Genomic DNA, 24,289 nt, shown 5'->3' on the forward strand with positions numbered 1-24,289 from the left:
ACAAATATGTTTGAAACTCAGGTGTTTGTGACTAATATTAACCCTTAAATAAGATTCACAGCACTAAACATTAACATCATTCAAAGAGATAACCAAAACCAATAACCCTAATTCGGGCAGTCGAGTAAAAAATAAGAGAGATTTACTGCTTATAAAGCATTACTGTGCGATATGTTACAAAGCGTTCAAATTCAATTTTTTTTTTGTAAATTTTGCCTCCCTCATTAACATGTAAAAAATAGTGAACAATATGAAAAAAATGTCGTATTAAAATAAGCTACTCGCAGTTTAGTTAATTTAGTAATATGCAATACCCGAAATATATACTTAATAGCATTTTAGTGACAACACTTTTGCAGTATAAGTTATAAAACTTACAAAATATAAAATGGCACCTTTAATTTTATGATTATATATCTAAGTTTTAGATCTGCGTCTAAATTTCTGATTAACCTAATTTAATTTAGGTATTTGATTCCTTAATTCTACAAGGACTTATTTGAGGCTGAGAAATCTGAAGATAATAAACTGATTACCCTTTTTTATAAATTTTAACAAAATTAAAAAATCCTAAAGGAATTTTACATCGTTAAAGACAGAGTTTAAAAAAAGATCAGTTATTATTTAATAAATATATTAAAACAAAGTAACAGCAGCATGCAAAGCATTTTTTCACAACAATTATTAATACCTACGCCAAAAACCTTTGCTTGCATATTATGCCTTATGGGTTAGTGCCTTCCTGTTAATGCTTTAGCTCCAAAGATTATAATATTTATAATAGAGAGTATGAAGTGACAGCGACAAGGTAGTAAAGTGTAAAGATATCTTTGACCTGGACTGTATCTACTCAGCAAGCTCATGTTTTATATTAAAGTGATTTTGTTGTTATACAGGTTACAGGTTACGTTCGAATCACAGCATAAATTTCTTCATCTACATATGATGATACGATTTAAAAGTCATACATTTTTGATGCGAACTTACGGGTGACACTTTCCCGACCCGGATATGTGTCACCCCAAACTTAATAAACTCTTAAATGCATGATTTCTTGTCTCCTTTTGATACCAGATGGCGTAATAAATATGAGAAATAATAAAAAGTCTATGGATTTATATTGTGAATATTGTAATAAAATAATTAACAAATGTTAAATGCAAAATCAAATAGTTCGTATTCACGTGTATGATAGATTCGAAATCAAAAATGTTTGAGCGAATATATAAATACAGTCTCCTTTTTATAGACTAACAGATGTCCAATTAAAACAAGAATTTACTCAACACCCGAATATTGACTAAAAGTCACCTGCAATTTTATATTTCGTTGTTAACCACTTGCATTTAAGGGTTAAAGGATTAAGCCTTTTCGAAGTATTTTTGATATGTATTTTAAATAAACCCTTTTGTAACATATATTTCTTTCTATACAAAACTAAAATGGTTGATCTAAAGTTTACATAGCTATAAAAAATATCGTTATCACTACCGGAAAAGTTACATTTCGGACTGATGTACCTAGTTAAATAAAACGAAATTAAATAAGTTTCATGTAAGCAAGAGTTGACATAAAAGTACAGGGAACTCACTATGTATATCAAACGATAAACTCACAAGTTTTTTATACTATTAATAATCAATAATTTAGCGCCTTTAACATAGATTTAAACGTGAAACCTACAAATTAAATGAAATAAACGCATTGTTTTATTTTTATCGCACAAAATCAAGATAAAATAAAATTTAGATAATAAATTAATAAAGTTGAAGTGGGCTAAGATCCCATGTAATGTCAACCATCTTCGCCCATCTGTCTACTAAAACTATTTTATAACAAAGATGACGTGTATCTTTATATATTGCAAATGAATTTCTAAAAAATATGGCCCAGGCCATAATTACAAATAAACATCTGTATTACTTGTTTACCAACAAATTAGATTTCAATTATTCGGTAAAAAGATAGGCGAATGTCGACTTTCTACGTATCCTCTACTAGTTATGCTACATTTACACGCTTGCCGAGGCTTGCCAAGCATCTACCAACTCCAAACCTATACAAAAGCTTGAATGCCATTTACAAGCTTGCAAGCGCGTCAGTGTATTCCGGACAGGCAAGCATGGCAGACGTGGATCTCGAAGTTGCTTCGGCTCTTGTGTTGAGCTTGACATATATTTTTATTTAAAGAGAAAGGGTAAAATTTCTTCGTTCGTCCTATTGGACTGGCATTCATAATGGTCACTATAATTTATTTCAATGTACATCCGTACGGCGTGATCTCCTGAGCGACACTAATCACTTAACACGAGCCAACGTGTAAACACGTCGCAAGCGCTTGCCGCAAGTTCCTTTGATCTGTGTTGAAAAACCGACTCCGGCCCGGATCGGCGGCAAGCGCTAGCAAGCTCACGCAAGCCTATCCAAACGGGCCGTTTACACGCTTGTGCTGGTGAGAGCTTGCCGAAGCTTGGCAAGGGTGTAAATATAGCATTAGAATCAACTGCCATCACTGCAACGCAGAGCTTTATTCCGTAATAACCATTACATACGTACCCATGCAGTCGTTTCGGGAAATCTTAGTTTTACGAAGTGGTAATTGAAAAATTAAAACGTTAGGTACTTATTATTTTTTTATAGTTCCATATCTCAAGAGGAAATAAACAAGGACCACACTTGTGTCCATCTGTAATAGCCTATTCGCTCCGAATCCACCACCGCTTAAGTAGAAATATGGGGATTGATTCTGTAAATCACGTCTGTAAAAATAAAAATTATTGTTGTGACCCAAACACGGACATACAATGGTCATATCAAATGAAAGGATTTTTATGTTATGACGATTTGTTATACAAGTTTTTAAATATTAAATACAGTTATTTATTTACTTCGGTATGACATCTTTTCTACTAAGTTTTAAATGTACTTCGATCAAAAAACTAATATACCATTACCACATGCCTGGACTCCTTCATTTATTTTGATAGTAAAATAATATTATATATAGGTACCAAAAATTATTAGGAATTTCTCTTACATATATACACTAGGTTTAATAAAATTCACATGTGTTATAGGTAGTGCCGCGACAGTTGAAGTGAATGATCACACACACAGCTACATAAAGAACTGATTGCATAAAAGGAGAATGAATTAAATGTCACTACATGACATGTTCTCGTGTGCGTAACCTCAACTCTGGTGGCACTACCTTTACCTGCATTTGTGTAAGGATTGTGTTAAAAATTCACGACTATTATTGTAAAATTTCTGGGGGCCATATTCTTATTATAATTTAAATTTATCTTGGTGTTAAAAATTATGACAGTGGTAACAAATTAGTGCTAAGTGCTAACAGATGGGAACAGTCCAATTTTTTGGCCATAAGCTTCCTAACCATAATAATAATAATCATATACCTGCTCCTCAGTAAAATGATCATCTAGTAGTAACTAACAATTACATATCATAACTTGATTGATGTTATCTGTGATGATCTATGATGTTTCTGAAAGACTATAATTGGCTCTCCATAATTGTGTGGCCCTTTCTTAATTGCGTTTTCTGTGCAGGAACAGCAGGACTACTACGAAACTCGAAGTTCGTGTCGTGCGGTCCCTCTCGCTCTCGTATTATAAGTGTCAGAGGGACCGCACGACACGAACTTCGAGTTTCGTAGTAGCCCTGCTAGCCCTATACTACGAAGTGCAAAATTCGAATTTCCTACCTTGCCGTCCCGCTGACGCTAATAATTATTATTTAATACGGGAGTGAGAGTAGTGAGATTTTCGAATTTCGTAGCAGCCGCCCCATTATCTAAGCGCATTATTTTGCTTGGTTATGATCTTTTAATGCGTGGCGGTAGATTTACATTTTTAAATACCTTTTACCCCAAAAAAAATGTTCATTTCATCACACCATTGAAAAATAAAAACAGAAAAATGGGTTAGTTACCGTTTCGCCGGATTCTTGTTTCGTCGGATTCTTGCTTGTTTGTTGTTGCATCTTCGATTGCCTAGAAATCGGTTAGATTCATATTTTTAGGGAAATTGCATAATTTTTCAGGAAAAATACCACTTTAGTCCTCAATAATATGATTTAAACCACGACATTTCCATAGTTTTGTTTAAATGAAAAATTCTGACGAAACAAGAATCCGGCGAATCGGGAACTTACCAAAAAAGACGATATTTCTACATAATGTTTTAGGCGTTTGCTTTATAATATATAGATTTTTTCTTACGTTTGACTGAAGGGCCGCACTTGTATTTTAAGTCGATTACAGTCTTTGTAATGTGGAAGATTTAAGCCTTAAGTTTTTTAGCAGGCCGTAGAGCATAGGAGAGCGGCACGTGGCGCTTGACCGCCGGGCGGCGCAGGCGCATACGTCCGTTTAACTCGGCGTCTACCTTACACGCTAACTCTAGGTCAGTTTTTTCCTGCTCCATTTGTTTGACAATGCGAAGTTGTTCTTCAAAAATCTTCTTAACATCACAATGCTGCAATGGACTAGATAAATTCTTTACAGCTAAGTTTACCTTATTATTATTAACAGAGTCTGTATTTAATGATGGGCTTTTCAGTTCTTTTTTGGCGTTCAGTTTTTTGGATTCACTTCTCAAGTATGGTTTTTTTTCTGATGATACTTGCCTGAGTTTGGGCTTTGCTTTTTTTGGAGTTGTTTCGTTTTCTTCTTTTGGAATGCTTCCCATAGAGCGTGTACGTCTTAAAGTACTTTCTTCATTTAATTTAGTGATGCCATCAACTTGAATGGAATGTTTACCTTTAGATAACGAGGGCCGAGTTGAACATGTAGTTGTGCACTGCTTTACTCTCGATTTCGTACGTGATTGGCTTTTGTTTGTATGTTCCTGAAATTTATTTTATTCAAATAATAACATGTACTTCGCTATGTTGGGTTACTTTTGGTACGGAACCCAAACGGTTTAAAACGGATATAGTTCTTTTGCTATATTTAGGGGCTGTTTCACCATCCATTGCTTAGTGTTAACTGGCGGTTAAATGTGATGCCGTCTCCGTCTATTCGAACAAAACAAATAGAGACGGCATCACATTTAACCGTCAGTTAACACTAATCAATGGATGGTGAAACAGCTCCTTAATCTTTGTCATCCTACTATTCCCACTAATATTATAAATGCGAAAGTTTGTGAGTGAGTGAGTGAGTATGTTTGTTACTCCTTCACGCTAAAACGGCTGGACGGATTTGGATGAAAATTAGTATGTAGATAGTTGGACATCTGGAATAAAACATAGGCTACTTTTTTCCCGATATTCCCACGGGATAGGGATAAAATCTCGAAATAACAACCACTGAGCTTAGAGTAATAAAATTTGGGATGGTTGTTTTTAATGCAACGTCAATGAAAACCACGATCATCATCATCATCATACTTGCATGCTTGCTTTGCTTACATTATTGCTTGCACTTTTGGCAGTATGCTTGCTTGATCTTTTGATTGCATGCTTGCTTGCATTCTGGCTTGCATGCTTGCTTGCATGCTTGCTTGCAACTTTGGGAGTATGCTTGCTTGATCTGTTGTTTGCATTCTGGCTTGCATGCTCGCTTGCATGCCTGCTTGCATGCCTGCTTGCATGCTTGCTTGCATGCTTGCTTGCATTTTGGCTTGCATGTTTGCCTATATGCTTGCTTGCATGCTTGCTTACGTGCTCACTCGCATGCTTGCTTGAATGCTTGCTTGCAAGCTTGCTTAGATGCTTGATTGCATGCTTGCTTGCATGCTTGCTTGCATTATTTTTTTCACATTTGAGACCATGCTTGCCTGATTTTTGGTTTGCATGCTTGCTTGCATGCCTGCTTGCATGCATGCTTGCTTAAATTAAATGCTCACTTGCATGCTTGCATGCATGCTTGAATAGAGCCTTGAATGCAGCTTGAATACAGCCTTGAATGCATGCTTGCTTGCACTATTTTTTGTACATTTGAGACTATGCTTGCTTGATTTCTTGTTTGCATACTTGCATGCATGTATGCCTATATGCTTGATTGCATGCTTGCTTGCAAGTTGGCTTAGATGCTTACTTGCATGCTTGCTTGCATTCTAGCTTGCATGTTTGCCTATATGCTTGCTTGCATGCTTGCTTACATGCTCACTTGCGTGCTTGCTTGAATGCTTGCTTGCAAGCTTGCTTAGATGCTTGATAGCATGCTTGCTTGCATGCTTGAATACAGCCCTAAATGCATGCTTGCTTGCACTCTTTTTTTCACATTTGAGACTATGCTTGCCTGATTTTTTGTTTGCATGCTTGCTTGCTTACATGCCTGCTTGCATGCTTGCTTGCATGCTCACTTGCATGCTTGCTTCTTTAAAATGTTTATGGTTCACGCGAGCGAAGCATGCTCACTTGCAAGCTTGCTTAGATGTTTGCTTGCATGCTTGCTTGCGTGCTTGCCTGCGTGCTTGCTTGCGTGCTTGCTTAATTGCTTGCTTCTTTGAACTGTTTTTGGTTCACGCAAGCGAAGCTGCGGGTAAAAGCTAGTTTATTAGATAAGACTTTCTACTTTGGCACTGGGCACATTGTTGGAAACGAGTTATTTTCTAAAGTACAACGGAAACTCTTACCTTATTGAGTGCTATAACAAACGCGGAGGGCAAGTTTTGAGCAAGGGACAAATTACGAAGAAGGCACAACCCTTCGACGTACTGCATACGTGTAGGCGACTCCTTCTGGGTGAGAGCTGTTGACTTCTCCAAACGCATAACGGGAACACGAATTGGAAAACCGCGCTTAGCATTATAACTGAAACAAACGTTTCTATTTTTAATAGTTTTTAATTTCACAGTTAACTTAATCACTTACGGGCCACTTGCAGCAAAAAACTTCACATTTGTTCACATTTTTGGACATTATTGACCCGTGCCGCCTGGGGTTATTTTAGATGATTACTGACATAGCCAGACAGACGAAAAATAACATTTTCAGACCTTTCTTACTAGTTGTGTTGGGCTATAAGATCTACATAATCATAACAAATTTCAAGTTTCTAAGACAAATGGATTTTTGCCTAAGCGGCTAGACGGTTTTCAACATGACATATCATTAAGCCTAGTTTAAACCTAAAATATAAATGTAATTTGCATTGCATTGCGAGGCCGTAGCGAACGAGTATAAAGTGGTTAATCGAACGCCTCTTAATGCAACTTGCACGATTATTCTTGCAGGTCTCAACTGGGCTTTAAATTCATCAACAGTCGGAGTGACATAGGGTATACAATATTTAAAATGGCGGCCGCGAAATAAAAGTGAGGAGGAGGATTCAATATTTTTTTACTTTTAACAATATAGGTATCAAATCAAATGATGTTAATAATTAGCCTCTTCCAAATATACCTGTATGCTATAAGACTTTTAAGCCACCCTTTTTACAGAAATATCAAAAACAAACTTAGGAAATAAAAAAATGAAAAAAAATCAAGAAACCCAAATACCTTACTAACTTTAAATAGAAACTAAAAACGAAAAACAAGCCTAACATTCTAAACCTTTGTTAAATAGGTAACTTGAAGTTAATTAAAGTAGGTAACCGTTACTGGAAATTAATATTTGTTACGATTTCACTATTTAAGTGCTCAACCGATCATGACCATTTTTGGTATGAAGATAAGTCATGCTCCCAGGAAACCCCAGTCTGTTTTGTGATTTATTAAGACATAAAGCTGATGTACGCAATATGTACTACAAACATAGCACTATAGCCTTTTTATAGCGGCAACATTTCTTATTGTTATTTTTACTAATTATGTGTCATTGCTGTTATAAATAAATTATTTTGTTTCTTTCTTTCTAAAGGAGGCGTTTTGAGGGCACATCAGTTGGTAACATTTACAAAAAATACATTTTAATATACTAGTATCCGTGCTAAGTATTTATAAATTACCTAGTATTTTAACTCGTTATGTCGAAATAATGTAAATATCAAAATTAAATCTGTCTCAATTTGACAACATAATGCGTAAAAAATGGACTGTCAAAACATTAGAAAAAATATTAATTATGTATTTCCAATATATGCCAAGGTAATATATAAAATCCATATATCCATACTAATATTATAAATGCGAAAGTGTGTTTGTATGTTTGTGTGTTTGTCCGTCTTTCACGCCGTAACGGAGCGACGGATCGACGTGATTTTTGGCATAGAGATAGTTTATGGGCCCGAGAGTGACATAGGTACATAAAGCACAGTTCCCGAGGGAACAGCGCGCGATAACCGAATACCACGCGGGCGGAGTCGCGGGCAAAAGCTAGTATTTATATAATGTTCTATATCTATCTATCTATCTAATACCTTTAAACGAGCAATTCTTGTATATACATATAAATATATACATTTCTGGGATCCCGGAAACGGCTCCGACGATTTCAATGAAATTTCGTATGTTGGGGTTTTCGGGGATGAAAAATCGATTTAGCTTGGTCTTATCACTGGGAAAACGCTTGTTACCGAGTTCCAGCCCGAGCTCGGTCGCCCAGGTACTTACTTGTTTTATTTAAAACATATTGACTTTTGTACATTCGGCTACCTAGGTACCTAACGTACAGCACCTATTAATAAGTATGGAGTAAAAATACTAAGTATAAATACTGTCTTCTGAAAACTCGAAAATTCCTCTAGTGCTATGTTTGGACTTTTAGTACCTACCTACTTTAAAAAAAGTACCTCAACATAATCGAGAGTACAATAAACTGAATTTGGGGTTGCTGTAGAGCATCTCTCCTGGAATTCCAAAATTAAATTTAAGTCTCATGGATACTTAGTTTTTCAGTAAACAAGAGGACAAAAAAATTGTACTGCGGTTATTACTGTTAAATAAGTTGGTTATGTTATGGCCAGGACGCGAGCAACTCCACTGCAGTACTGTTGGTATTTAATCAAAAAACCGGCCAAGATAGGGTTCTGTAGCCATAAAATGAAGTAATAGTTTAGACGCTCGGTTTTTATGAAAATTTGCTCTTTAGATTGAATACTTCGCAAACAGATTATTGCATCGAAAAATTTTCGTCTGTCACAGGGCTCTATCTCTTGCGCCGTAATAGCTAGGCACTTAAAATTTTCACAGATTATGTATTAACAGTGGCCGCTACAACAACAAATACTAAAAATAAAATAAAGTTACAAATTAAAGGGGGTCGTCATACAAGAAACGTGTTAGGCTGCCAAGATGACGGCCGTCAGTTGCTAGGGGAAACGCCAGTGACCCTATGTTGTTTTGTTTAACTACTTATTAATTTGCGATTTTATTAGTGCTATTTTGTAATGTTTGTTCTCGGGTCTTGGGTGTTTAATATGTATTTAAGTATGTATCTATATAATTATATTTATCCGTTGCTTAGTACCCATAACACAAGCTTTGCTAAGCTTACTTTGGGACTAGGTCAATTGGTGTGAATTGTCCCGTGATATTTATTTATTATTTTATAAAACCTTCGATAATTATAATAATTGTCTCTAAGACCGTAGTTTATTTTTTTGTGCAGCATTAAGACTATATAACAATTTATGATCAACAAACCACCGACACACACTACACACACTTCACAAAAGCCAACTTCAATAAAGCACTCACAGCCGCTGTGTTACACACAAAAACATTTTACTTTACACTAAAAAATGACTGTTATAATTCATACTAAGTAACACTATTAACATAACTTTTATTTATGTAATCTTTTTGTTTTTCCTTTTTGTACAATAAAGAGTATAAACAAACAAACAAACAAACAAACAAACTATTTATTTACAAGGTCAAAATTTTAAATCAGGTTAAGATTTCACTATTATTAATTTACGCGTCTGTGAACTTTTTGTGCAATGAAGGAGAATGCGAATTTATTACACTTTAAAATATAATAATTGTGCATTTTGCCAATGTTGAAATCGTCGCAAGATATTTTCTGTGGCAAATTTGTAATATAACAATGACATTAACATTAAAATATTTTAGTTATTATTAATTAATTTCCATTCTTCCTGTTTCATTCTCAACAATAAATCCAACAACTAGTTACGAATGCCACTATAGTTTTTTGTGCATAAGCCATAGTTGACTGACAACCCTAAAGCGAACGCCGAGCGTAGGTATGAAAATAAAATTAAAACAAACATCCATCTGATGTTTTTTTTTTTAATCTGGTGATTTAAAACCCGTTATATATTTAAAATTGTTATGTACATAAAACAGGTAAATGCATATACCAACCTCGTAGCAGTGGTACCTTGTACTGGCTTGAAATAACATAACTCTTGCCGCATGGAGTCAACGCTTCCGCTTCCAATGCTTCTTTTATCTATTGTATTAATCTTATGTTGAAGTATACCAGTGTACGGAAGAGACACCGGCAAGGACTGGGTAGCAGTTTGAATTTTATCCAAATCTTTAACATCCGTGGAAAGTACATTATTTAAGTGAGGTAGTAATTCGGTTTTCTGAAAATATTTTTTTTTCTTTTATCTACTCAATAAAAAAAAACAAGCATCGCAGAGGCTTAACACACAGATGCGTAAATATGTTAAGAGTTTAAAGAGTATTGATCATTCATATTACACAAATTATTTTACATATAAATCGGAAATAAAGAGTGTTAAGAAATAACTAAGAAGGTAAATAAAAGGTGATCTTATTGTTCTGTAGTAAATTAAAAATTTACCTTTGTTTTATAGTTGTCACCATTTTCTTTATTCCAAAACCCAGAAAAGTTACGGACTTTTTTATCCAACTTGTTTTTTAGAAATTTACTATAACTTGGAACCATTTCCGGTGATCCTCGATCTTCCGAGTGTGCTGGCGACTTTACGGAATCTGAACTATTTGTACTGTCGTCTATTAGGACTGCAGTCCTGAAAGTTAGTAATGTAATTACATTGTAAGTATTTTTATAATTCAATGAACTAAAAGAATTTCCTTGCTCATTCGCGACCTTACGATAGCTAAGCTTATGCAAAATATGCGTGTTCATGCAACAACAACTGACAACTGGAGTCTAACAACTGGTAGCATTGTGTACGGTTGTGTCACTCTGAAGATGAGCTCTGGTTGAGTTCGAAACGCGTCAGTGTAGTGTGGTGGTGGTGATGGATGGGTTTGTGTGATTTGTGTGTGTTCTTACAGTGTGGAGGTGGAGGAACTGCATGAACACGCATATTTTGCATAAACTTAGCTATGGTAAGGTCGCGGGTAAGTAAGGAAATTCTTTTAGTTCATTGATATGGACCTCCGCAAAGTAACACCTGATTCAATAAATTATTTTTTATAATTCAACCTTTCCAGACTATATTGGTGGATCAGAATATCATTGGTATTATATATAACTAATTAATACAATTACAATGCAGTATCAATTTTTTATGATAGGTGGTAATATTTGTGTTAATTGCAATGAAATATGTATGTATGTAAACAGTTTATTGTACAAAAATAAGGAAACAAAGAAAATTGTCAAAAATTTAGCTATATTTATTTATGTATAAAGGTGAACTCCTTCTCACTCTTTCTCTACCAGTTAAACTATGAGTGGACGAGTGTAATATATCAAAGTGTTTTAGGGCGTTTTAAAAAAGAGTGTAAGTACCCATTCTTTTTTTTTTCAAATTTTGGAAAAAATTGGTTTTTCCTACTCAGAATCCGGGGTACACGATCGATTCCGATCGTTTATCCACTCACATGCTTTCGGCAAATCTAGTTGCCTGTCACAAGTACTGCCTTTTCGCAACATAACGTTTGGCAACCGGTTTCATTTCGCAAACTCTAAAACTGTAAATATTTCAGGATCTATTTCAGGGCCATCATGTAGAACCCTTTAGGTTAGGTTAGGTTAGTTTTATAAAAATCCTGAAATATTTACAGTCTCAGAAATATTAAACAGTTGAGAAATGAAAAGTTGCGAAATGAAACAGGTTGCCAAACGTTATTCGCCGAAACATTAGTAAACCTGCCTGTCAATGCTCTTATTTTGTTAATGAATAGAGTTCAACTCAAAATTCAAAGCATGTGAGTGGTTATAAAAATATCCTCATTTTTTCATACAAAATTTTATGAGTCAGTTTTGTCACGCCCATACTGTGTATGAAAAAAAGTCGCAAAACTGTCAATATTTTTTTGGGGACATCTTTTTAAACTATCGAATCGATTGTGTCCTTGATTCTGAGTAGGACAAACCATATTTTTTCCAAAATTTCGAAAAAAACTTACTTTTTATAATGGTTAATTTTTCACCACTTCTTAAATACTTACGTTTTCATGAAACTAGGTGTTGACTTTTTGGTTAAGAAAGCATCTATCTTGGAGGATTTCAATCTTGGTTTTATAACAGCTTCAGGTTGACTAAGTTTTTTCACGGAAGTACCACTTTTATTGTGTTCTTTTTGGATTTGTTGTGCCAAACTTTCGTCTTGTTTGCACCTGTTAAAATACTTCTTACGAGTTTCAGCCTCCTCTTCCTGAATTTTCCTAAAATTATTTCAATAAAAATAAATTATCAAATAAAGCAGGAGCTTAATCTTACTTAGAACAGGAACTGGCATGAACTTTATTTTATAAATACACCTTGTTATTATTATTGATGTTAACTTTATGGGAAGCTATTTCTGGTGAATTGATATTAATATTCTTGCTTGTTTTGTTTTTGTTTAAGGGATAAAATGAAATCAGTAATGCTTGGTAAACCATTGACCATTGAGCTAGCTTCCTTGTTTAACAAGGAGATTAAAGAAGTCAGTTTCTTTCCATTAAGTTTTTTTTTTTCTATTATGTCTCATGTCAAAGTTGTGGTTTAACCAAATGAAGTGGCCAATTATCGGCACAGTAGTAGTCTACGAAAAATAATGGCATGTTATGGTGGTCAAGTGGTGATCAACTAAAAAAAAAACAATGATTTACTTGACACTAACTTTTGACTAACTGTAAAGGGCTATTTATGTAAATAAAAAAATTGCTAGTTCTTGTTATATGTAGCTAGTGATAACAATAGTTGAAGTATGAATGTTATTGCATTTTTTGTGTCTATCCGGAAGTTCATTAAAAAGAAGTTGTTGTGTTGTGTGAAATGAAATATTTTTTATTCACAATGAACATATGGTTAGATTAGTTGTTATATTATTATACATAGTATATTGCTTCCCATGACATGTTCAGCCAAGTTAGGCATGTGAAAATCTGAGGTTGGTGATTTTGTCACCCAGACACAAGTAGGGTCTTTTGACTTAGTAATTATTACCTAATTAAATTGTGTTTGAGGCATACAATAAATTAATATAATGTCATTGCAAGCATATTAAGATAAAATTTATTAACGTCATAATTATTCTGAATATAATATGTAAAATAAAATCATGAATTGTTAAATAAATTTCTCTAATAATAAAATAGAACAGAACAAATGTCACTAAAATAAAAAAAATCCAAACTATACTCAGCAGCACAAAATTTGGCCCACCCTTCATACAAAATTACTGATTCTGCATACATTTGAGGGCCCGATTTTCAGCCGCTCAGTATATTTACATTATTCTGTATCATGCATCTCTTCAAATTTGTGTATTAAAAATTCCTTAATACTATAGAATCATTTTTCAGTGAGCATTTTGCATAACTTGGTTTTAAATTCATGACATGGTAATATTCTAAAGGCGCTAGGTAATTTATTAAAAATGTTTATGCATTGCATTACACACAACAGAACACACACATTATATAAATGAAAACATGAAAATTAATTAATTCTGTTCAGGTGAATCAGGTGTCTCTTGTTCAGGAGTATTCAAACAAGTACATTTGTAAAAGTAAAAATAAAACATTTTAAAAGCATAATGAAATCAGAGTCCAAAAAATATTAATATTGAATGATATTTACTAACTTAATTAAGACTGTGGATTCGTGAAGTTGTTTTTGCTCAAGCTGTAGTCGCTCCTCCTGCAACCTCTTGAGCTCGGCTTCATATTCTGCCCTGATTTCTCCTGGCTCACTCAATAATACTCTAGATTGCTCTGAAAACAAAAAAATTACAATGATTCAGACTGTAGTTACAGAAAACTAAAAATATCATAATTTTTAGGTTTCTGTAACTATACTCTTTACCAGTTTTAAAATAAAATCCAAGTGTGTATCAAATAATCCATAATATTAGAAGTAGATTGAGTAATTCAAGAGGTTGTTGCAAGTAAGTACACTCTTATACATTAGTAATCATCTAGGCTTATGTATATCCCACTGGAGGGCACAGGCCTCCTCTCAGAATGAGAGAACATAGGACATAGTTCCTATGCAAGCTCAGTGTGGAACAATTTATAGTAGGTAATAAACTGTCTAAAATTATCTTAACAAGTAATAAATAGTAAAATGCAGATTTTTCTTTTCTATTAACACTAAACTTCATATTTTTAGCTTTGCAGAAAATTGATAAATCCAGTGACAGCATTTAGTAGAAAATATTGCTCTTTATTTCCAAGTGGTTTATATTGACAAAAAATTCTTACTATTATATATTTTTTTATTAACAAGATTATGTGAATTAACTCTTTTAAATGATAAATGATTTTAGAACATCAAGAACTATCAAACAAAGGAGGGAGGTATCAATTTAAAAGTGCTAGGGATATTAAGAAACCTGACCAAGTACAAGTCTAGTCTAGTCTAGCGCTCAGATTTACAGTACCAGGCGCTAAAGATTGCACATCGGTCTTTGGAAAGAGACAATTGGCTGCTTACAACACTGATCCACAGGGTAGCAGACCTGAGTATTTTATATAAATTTCAGCTTGAAACCTCCCCACGTTCCTGAGAAAAGTTTCTTAACAGGCGTACAGACCAGTGGTGTAGCTATCGTAGGGCCAGTAGGTGCAGTGTACCAGGGCCCCGGAACTCAAGGGGCCCTCAAAAGTCCCTCAAACAGCCCTTCAAAAGAGGAGCATAAAAGAAAAAGACAAAAAATAAATTGTGAGCAGGCTCAAACCTCAATCCTACCAGGGATAAGTTCAACTCACAGTATCCTATTTTTATTCCAATCTATAATTTTGAAGGCCAATATGAGTTCAAGCTATGCACGTGAAGAGAGGGGATGGGGGCCCAATTCTTTCTCTATGCACCGGGGCCTTTGAAAACCTAGCTACGCCACTAGTACAGACTACAGACAGACAGATGGACAAGAAAATGACTATAAGGGATCCGTTTTTGCCAACTGAGCTAATGGAGCCCTAAAAGCAATGTATTTTCGTAAATCTTGCTTAACAGGAGCCAAATATAACCTAGGTCAAGGAACAAAACAATTTACTAGTTACTAGTTATCTACCAGTAGAATACAGATAATCCAATATCAACATTAAAGTAGCTTACCTTGACTTAAGACTACGTCTTCTCCTAGAGATTTAGCGTTGACTTCACGCGGAAATTTTGACTTGATGAAGTCCCAAAGCTTAATGTTAATTATCTTCTCTTGTTTAGTTGCTGTTCTTAGCCAAGACCCGATTCGCAACCGACATAGAGGACAACACAAAGCATTATTTTCTATGCTACCTTTGAAGCAACAATGACAAAAGTTATGGTGACATGGTAACGTCACCGGTTCTAAAAGAATGGACTGGCAAATTGAACAGATGATATCACTCAATTGAATTTTATCGAATTCTAATAATTTATTTTCAGATTTGAGGAGTCGTTTCCTTGACTTGGCCGCCATTTTTCCAACTATTTATTTTCTTCCTGAGTTGACATTACAGACGTGACAGACCAAGAGAAGCACAGACTGGCACAGAGCCACAGACTACTATTATAAGAGTAAGAGGCACAAGAGAAGCACAGACTACTAAGAGATGAAGAGAAGAGACTTTTATTTTTATTTTTTCTGCGCGCTCTAGGCGCATTTAGCCAAACGGGGAAACGGAATTAGATAAGGGAAATGCGTAAGGATCGGCATTTCGAAAAATGGGCTGGAAAAGATCAGGTAGGGTAAAAGATAAATTATAATACTTAGGGGCTGTTTCATCATCCATTGATTAGTGTTAACTGGCGGTTAGGTGTGATGCCGTCTCTATTTGTTTGGTTCGAATAGACGGAGAGGGCTTCACATTTAACCGGCGGTTAACACTAGTCAATGGATGGTGAAACAGCCCCTTATAGTTTTATATTGTTATGAGATATAAATGTATATACAGCTTTAAATATATATAAGGAATTATCATTAATTAAAAGAAGGGATGGAACAGATACGGGAAAAGAGTTAATATCTGGTAATGTGCGCCAATGTTTAGTTTAAGTTTGATAATTAATGGAATCTTTAAAGTAATACCAACATACACATAATTACGCTTTAGTTGCCATGTTGATATTTTCTTTCTTTTTCCGTCACGCACCGCCTCACATGTATTTGAGACGAGAACGACATCGAGAAACGATCGCGAAAGAAACCACGAGAACAATGGTGGCTGTTGAATTATTGTAGATGGTGGTGTTCTCTTGGGTATGGCAGTATCGTGTCATTTCATTAAATGGATTTAACAAATGTTAAAGTTTAACCGCAGAAATCTATTACGAATACAGAACAGGACCTTTGGAAATGTCTACAATGCATTTTATGGTCCATCCTTTGCCTGGCACTGAAGATCAATTAATAGACAGGTAAGCATATTTTTAAGTGTATGTATTTTACACAAGTTTCATGCAAACTACAAATGAATTGGGATATACTTTCCACATGCAGACACCATTAAAGTTTCGTGATCGTTGCTATATCTATGGAGGCCACGTTTTGATTATTTCGTAAATATTGTCGCATTTAAAAATGTCGCCTGTCTTAAAACGCGGATGGTGGATGAAGGTTTGCCAAATGGAGACATGATGGCGTAATGTATTTGAGAGTTGTCGCGATCAAATCATACACCCTGAATTTGTCAGTACCTACATGACTAAGATGCTATGACCAATATTATAACTAACGCATACACATGTACCTGTATCTTTTATTGTAGGTACTTGTATAGTTTTTAATAATATCAATATAAATATCACTGATGTCAATTTGTCAAATATTTACCTGATATCCTTATCTTCTTAGCATAATAATTTGAAATAAGCATTGTTAAATTACCCTCTAGCCTTCTATTTATATGACATCAAGAATTTTCCTCTGCAGTAGTGCCTTGTCTAGAAAACATGATTTTTATCTTTTGAGTAATAATTAATTCAACAACAGTGATCAGCCTCTTTCAGTTGCATTTGTATGGCATTTTTGATTTAAGATAAAAATAAAAAGTAGTGGAAGTAAAATTTCCATACAAACTTATTTGCCATATTCAAGCATGACCAGTGGCATTTAATTACTACTTAGTATTATCAAACAGTTAAGTATTATTTTACTATAAAATAATGGTATTCATTACAATGTGATTAATATACTTTTACTACTTGATTGCCCAACAAAATGCAATAAGCTTCTATAGTTGAAGATTTGTTATATAAAAACTGTAATTGCAAAATCTCTTGTATATTTTCTTATTTATCTATGTATGTTAAACAAGGTATCTTAACATTTATTCAGAATATGTCAGCAGATGGTTGGTTTAGTTTTACTGAACACTAAAAGTTTTAATTTTTGAACAGGCCTTTATTTGACTTGCTATGTATGTATGGGTCAAATATCTTACAATTGAACTTTGACCCACCTCCAGTGGTCAGATTTACGATTTATGGAAATTTGGTGACAATACAATAATCTGGCAGTTACAACCTTGTGGTCTGGTCAGGATTGTCTCAAATATTATAGTCTCAATGATTAATGGCATGGACTTGGTATGGATATGTACTAGTTTAGATGACAATGCAACTAGTCAACAATAAAAATAAAAAAAATCAAGAACCTGACTGCTTAAAAACTAAAAAGAAAAAAACCGGGCAAGTGCGAGTCGGGCTCGCGCACCAAGGGTTCCATACACATTTATAGGTATGTAAGTAAACGGGAATTGTGTGTGTCTTGAAGATATTTCTCGCTTTTTACGAGTGATTTAATACATCCAGTGTATGCAGAGCCCTACTCTTAAGCAAAATGTACGCAGTGTGGGGTCAGATTATATTGGTCATTGATATTTACAAACAGACAAAAAATCATGATTTTTCAGACTTTTCTAGTTGGTTGTGTTATATGCTACCTTCATACAAAATGTCAAGATTCTGAGTTCACGGGAAGTGTTGATTCCCTTGCGAGTTTTGAAAATTTGCAGCATAAACGGCTGCATCTTTTGATTTTGTTGGCTTAGAAGTTTGATTTTTTCACAGCTCCAAGGGACAGTAGACCTCAGTATTTGATATAAATTTCAGCTTGATACCTCCTATACGCGTTCCCGAGAAAAAGGGTCTTGACAGATAGACAGATGGACAAACGGTGATCCTATATGGGTTCCGTTTTTCCTTTTGAGGTACGGAACCCTAAAATATAAGTTTAGTGGTCTAGAATCTGTTAAGTAATTTAAAGTTTAACAGCCAGGACCTATGCAAAATCGTGACCAGCTCTAAAATTCTTGGTAAAGGGTCCCAACTGTCCAACTAAGTTCAACATTTAATATAATAAAACTAGCTTGTTGCTTGTTGTATAATAAAACTAGATTTTTTTTATCTCTATCCTGCGGGAACTATGCAATTTTCCAGGAACTCTTACTATCTATATATCGAATTCCATCCGAATCGGTTCAGCAGCTTAGACATGATGAGGTAACAAACAAACTGACTTTCGCGTAATATAATATTAGTGGGATACTGATAATATTTTAGACAAATATTTAAAAAGCATATCTGACTGAGGCTTCCCCAAACAAGCTTAATTTATGTATGCCCAAATGTATGACTAAGTGTAAATTATGGAGTTTCATGTAAAATAAATATTGTTAGGGTACCTTATACCTCAAAAGCAAAAGAGAACACTTAAAGGATCACTTTCATGCCTGTTTATCTGCATATCCATTTGCCTGTCACAGCTAATTTTCTATCATCATCATCATCCCAGCCTATATAGGTCCCACTGCAGGGCACAGGCCTCCCCTCAGAATGAGAGGGCTTGGGCCATAGTTCCCACGCGGGCCCAGTGCGGATTGGGAACTTCACACACACCATTGAATTGCTTCAATTGCTTGGATTAAATAAACTGATAAATTTAAGGAATCAAAAACCTGACTGTCCCTACAGTTGAAGTTATTATTTAACAAAGGATTCTAGACTGCTAGACTTGTTTTTTCCTTTTTTGGGTTCTTGGGTAAAAACAGAACCTTATAGTTTTAATGGTTTTAAAGTCGAGCGTTCCCCCTCCCTACTTTCTAAAAGCTAAACCGTTGGTTATAAAATTTTGAAAAAAATCATGATCGTAGTAAGTATATCAAACTTACAAGGAAAATTATATAACAGCTAAGTTTGCTTGAGAATTTTTACTAGTTTAACAGTAAATAGTATAAAATATACCTAAACTTAGAGGATTCCGAACAAAATAGCTACAATTACTACATTTTATCATAATGGCCCCTATCTTGGGCGTGTCGGACATGCTCTGGAGCGGTTTTTTTTTAATTTCAACTAGCTGTCTTGTCGAACTTCGTCCTGCCTACTTAACAGACAATGAATGTCGTGTTAACTTTTAGCTAAACTTTTGATGTACGATTTTGTTAACGTAATTAAATGAGTACCAATAAATCTTAAGTTAATAGTTTATTAAGATATATAAGTCAGGTTAGGACACCAGTATTATAACAAGAGAACAGAATTAAACTTATCAACCTCCGAATTTCGATATACATACATATATCAATACACAACATAGGTACTAAAGAAGATTAAAAGTAGAGGTTAACAATAGGCGGCCTTAAGTTAAAGAGCGATACCTTCCAATAAACTTTCGAGCAGTTGAAAATGTGAAATAGGCATGACATAAAAATGAAATGAAATGAAAAAATAAATTATATGAAATGAATGGATAACAATTTCTAATTTAATAATTTCAGTTCAGTTTTTTTTTCAACTTCATGTGTAAATTCTTCTGTTGTAATGTTAACAGTGTTCCTTTAATGTCACTATAAAATAGTTTTTTTTTTCATATTTTCCAGTTTTAAATTTTCCCTTTTTCAGGCTATAGTACATAATTATAGCAACCACATAAACATAGTAAAAGAGCACAAGTAGGCTCACTACGAACAAAAGTACATCGCGCCGGTACGCACGCACCCGCCGCACGCACCTGCCGCACGCACACACTGATAATTTTTTTAAGGAGGATTAAGTTTTCTTCAGTCATGGCTGCGCTTCCGTCGGTGCCGCACGTTTCGATTTTAGCTCGTTCGTCTTGCGCTCGCTTCGCGAGATGATCACCTTTTACGTTCGCGTTCTCGTACTTACCTATTTTTTGTATTAAGTATAGTTGTAAATTAGTGGTATATAAGTGTAGTGTAATAGTTTCGTGCAAGGACACAAAAAATAATAGATACCTACCTACCTATAAACAATATAATTATAATAAACATGAGTAGTATGTATACAGTCGCCATCACCATTACAGCGAATTTATAAATAATATTTTTAAATTTAGTATAATAATAATATGGTATATGACAACTTCTGATTTTGCCATATCTTAATATTATTATGAAAATATAGATAAACAGATAGTGTTTAGCGAAGAGAAAATTTAAATCGGTTGAAAATTGGATTTATAGTGATTTTTTGAAAAATCTATATACGCGTCTCTTTCTCAAACGCTTTTCTCTATGCAGCAAGTATGGCGGTATTGGCGTGTGACGTCACATGCCAGTATGTCTTTCTCTGTCTAATCTTGAATTTCAAACCTTTATAACTTTGTTATTTATAAAGGTAGCTTAAAAATTGTTCTTCCATTCTATAACAGGCATTTAATTACATATACAAAATAGTCAAATATCGTATTATTATAAAGGCATACAATCTGTCTCTAGACACAGACATTAGACAATTTTAAGTTAACTTTCGTGCTAAAATTATTTGCCGGTAGGTAATTAATCTAAAAAAGACATCGACAACCTTAAGCGTCCGCGCCGGAGTAGGCAGTTAAGTCTCCTAAAGGGTCGGAGTGCACCTACTTGTTCTCTTACTATGACCACAGAATATAAAATAGTAGCGCAGATTGCAGGAAAACCGCAGTTACTACTTTATATATCGAAAATACCATAGGTGTCCTACAATATTTGAAGTTCCCTTGATTTTTTTTTTAGGATCCAACCATCCGATCCTGATTTTATGCTTATGGGAATTGGAGTATTCCTACACAAACGATTTTTTTTTTCAAATCGATTCATAAGTAAATGACGGGAGTTCTGAGGTAACAACCAAAAAAATACAACCAAATTGATAACCTCCTTTTCTTTTAAATCGCTTACAACAACAAGCTGTCATTATCAATATATGACACGTCATTGAATAGATGTAAGAAGTGATCCGTTTGAACGTCAGTCAGGTTGTCATCTGACATTGCATCACGCGAGCCAACCAATCCCTGCATTCTTTCTGAATTTTAACCAATCAACAAGCATGTCTATTTGCAACCTCGAAATTGATCGTATTTGAATCATAAGTCGTCTTGGCTTTACGTATGGCCACTTTTTGTGTGGAATTTGTTCAGAGTTACGCTTCCTGATATTATTTGTTCGTAGGTATCCTGAAAAATAACGCTTTTACATAACATGATATCATCATTATCATCATCATACCCGGAAAACGTCCACTGCTGGACAAAGGCCTCTCCTTTAGAACGTCACAATGATCGACAACTGGCCATTTGCATCCACCGGTTTCCCGCAACTCTCACGATGTCGTCAGTCTACCTGGTGGGAGGCCTGCCAACGCTTCGTCTTCCGGTTCGTGGTCGCCACTCGAGGACTTTTCTCCCCCAACGGTTATCTGTTCTTCGAGCGATATGGCCTGCCCATTGCCACTTCAATTTGCATATTTTTCAGCTATGTTCTCTCTATGTCTGTTCCAGTGGTTTTAGTTCTTCGACGAATTTCCGTATTCCGGATTCTATCGCGCAAAAAAACTCCAAGCATAGCTCTCTCCATAGCTCGTTGCGTGACTCTGAGCCTCTCTTAGAGGCCAACAGTCAAGGACCACGTCTCAGCGCCATAAGTCATCACTGGCAACACACACTGGTCGAAGACTAGTCTTCAGGCACTGCGGAATAACATGATAAGTGTTTAAGACGATCTAAAGTCTAATATATCGACATCACTTAGGTAGAGTCGATAAGTGAAAAGTCACTATGACAGGTCAAAAAATGCTATGAAAATTCCGCTCTCTGATTTGACTGGCCGGACAGATTTTGATGGATGGTAACTAAAATTGACTGAATGATCTGTAATCTAATGATTGAAACCAATGGATTAGACATTTTTAATTCAGATGGTATTACGTCGCTTACTATATCCGCAACTAAGTTGTATGTATTTTTATTGCCGAATCATAATAAAATAAAAATAAAAAATTTGGGTCGGGCCGCCATTAACACTTAGGGGTATGAAAAATAGCTTGTGTCCTATTCCCAGACCTACCTAATATACACAAAACAAAACATAAAAATCGGTCAAGATACCTTAGGCTGCTATTTACTCTTAAACTTCTAATAATTCTCAAGCAATTTTAGCCGTTATAATTTTCCTTGGAAGTTTGATATACTTACTACCATCCTGAATTTGTACAAATTTTTCCACCCAACAGTTTAGATTTTAGGGGGGGGCTCGATTTAAAAAAAAAACTGTATGGAAGGCACCCTAATATTTTTTTTTTATTTTTCTTATTTTATTTTACCACCGTCGTCGGTGTAACTGATTTGCATATTCATGCCAAATTACAGCTTTCTAGTACTAACGGTCTTTGAGCTCAGCCGCGGACGGACGGATAGACAGATAGACGCACAGACATGGCGAAACTATAAGGATTCTTAGTTGACCACGGAACCCTAAAAATATAGAGCCAGCAAGCTATAACGTAAATCTGTTCCCTAAGTTGAATTACAACACTAGATCGCTACCATTACAGCTTATTGGAAAATTTATATGTAAACTAGCCAAATCAATCCGCGCAGAATTCTTTTATCACTGTCCAGAGGGAACTATGCAATTTTCCGGGATAAAAACTATCTTATGTCCTTCTCCGGGACTCGAATTATATGTATACCGAATTTCATCTTAATCGGTTCAGTGGGCTTAGACGTGATGAAGCAACAAACAAACAGACTTACAAACTCGCATTTATAATATTAGTAGGATGTTATAGCGGGATAAAAAATTGTTCTCACTTCTCATGCTCGTAAAGTTGGTGTTTATGCTGGATCTAGGCGACATAAAATGGCTTTTTATGATCTAGTGCATAAAGTAAAATCTTCTAAGACCAAGGCAATCAGGTGTAAACAGCAACAAACTAAGAAATTTCTACATATTTTTTTTTAAAAATAAAACTGAAAGTCAATCAAATCAATCAAATTGGATCAATAAAACTTATAATTATAATAGTAATGCGTGAACAATAAAAGGTACATACTAAGTGAACAATTGTCTCCACTGTTGCAGTGTAAAACTCAAGCATTAAACCCAATTTCCCCTTGACGTGTCTATCCACCCTCACCATACCGGCTCGGGTGGCTATATGAACGTCTTGCGTAAAATGGCTCGTTTTATGCTCTTGTTGTATAATGTACTATTTATCATGATCTATTTAATAAGCCATTACTTTTTCCAGACTTAAAGAAGTAGCAGAGCGTTGGAATCGGTATGGGACCGGTGCTGGGTCGTCGGCTCTCAGTTCCCTACGCGGCGTGCGGGCAGTGGCCGCAGGCCCGGCCCATATCGCCTGCTTGCTCGAGGACGGCACCATATGCCGTGCCGCTTTCTCTATCATCCCGGATCGACTAGACTTGAGCAAGACTGACGCCAGCAAGAGCGGCGGAAATGGAGGTGGGGGTAGTGGGGGCGGAGGCACAAGTGGAGGCAAGCAGAGTGGCAGCGGCGGAGGATGCGGCTCTAGGCAACAACCCCGTACCAGAGCCCGTATTATGAGGAACACTATTCGCACTGCCACAAGCTCACAGGGTAAATTAATAAAGCAATTTCTACAATAGAAAATTTTATAACAAAAAATTGAACCAACTACTAAAAACCATGAAAATATTTTTCTGCCAGTCTGAAGTCGGTGCCTCAGCACGAGCCAGCAGGAGTAGACCTATAGTCGTCTACCTCACCTTTTTAGTGTACTTAAA

General features: G+C 35.2%; 2 protein-coding genes across 2 annotated transcripts in view; one reads left to right on the forward strand and one right to left on the reverse strand.

Annotated features, from left to right (window-relative positions):
* Positions 1-2,290: 2,290 nt before the first annotated feature.
* On the reverse strand, positions 2,291-15,791 carry LOC141429209 (uncharacterized). The gene is made up of 7 exons (XM_074089483.1): positions 15,373-15,791; positions 13,898-14,027; positions 12,276-12,491; positions 10,693-10,882; positions 10,245-10,471; positions 6,606-6,783; positions 2,291-4,871 (listed from the first exon to the last, which is right to left on the reverse strand). The coding sequence occupies exons 1-7, from the start codon at positions 15,713-15,715 to the stop codon at positions 4,305-4,307; spliced, it is 1,851 nt and encodes a 616-aa protein (XP_073945584.1). The 5' UTR covers positions 15,716-15,791; the 3' UTR covers positions 2,291-4,304.
* Positions 15,792-16,369: 578 nt separating this feature from the next.
* hyd (E3 ubiquitin-protein ligase hyd) overlaps positions 16,370-24,289 on the forward strand; it is a 56,766-nt gene continuing 48,846 nt past the window's right edge. Inside the window, 2 exon segments of the mRNA XM_074089495.1 lie at positions 16,370-16,653; positions 23,773-24,122. Of these exon segments, the coding sequence (XP_073945596.1) occupies positions 16,592-16,653; positions 23,773-24,122 (412 nt within the window). The 5' untranslated portion in view covers positions 16,370-16,591.

Source organism: Choristoneura fumiferana, chromosome Z (assembly GCF_025370935.1).
Source record: "Choristoneura fumiferana chromosome Z, NRCan_CFum_1, whole genome shotgun sequence".
NCBI classification, from domain to species: domain Eukaryota; kingdom Metazoa; phylum Arthropoda; class Insecta; order Lepidoptera; family Tortricidae; genus Choristoneura; species Choristoneura fumiferana.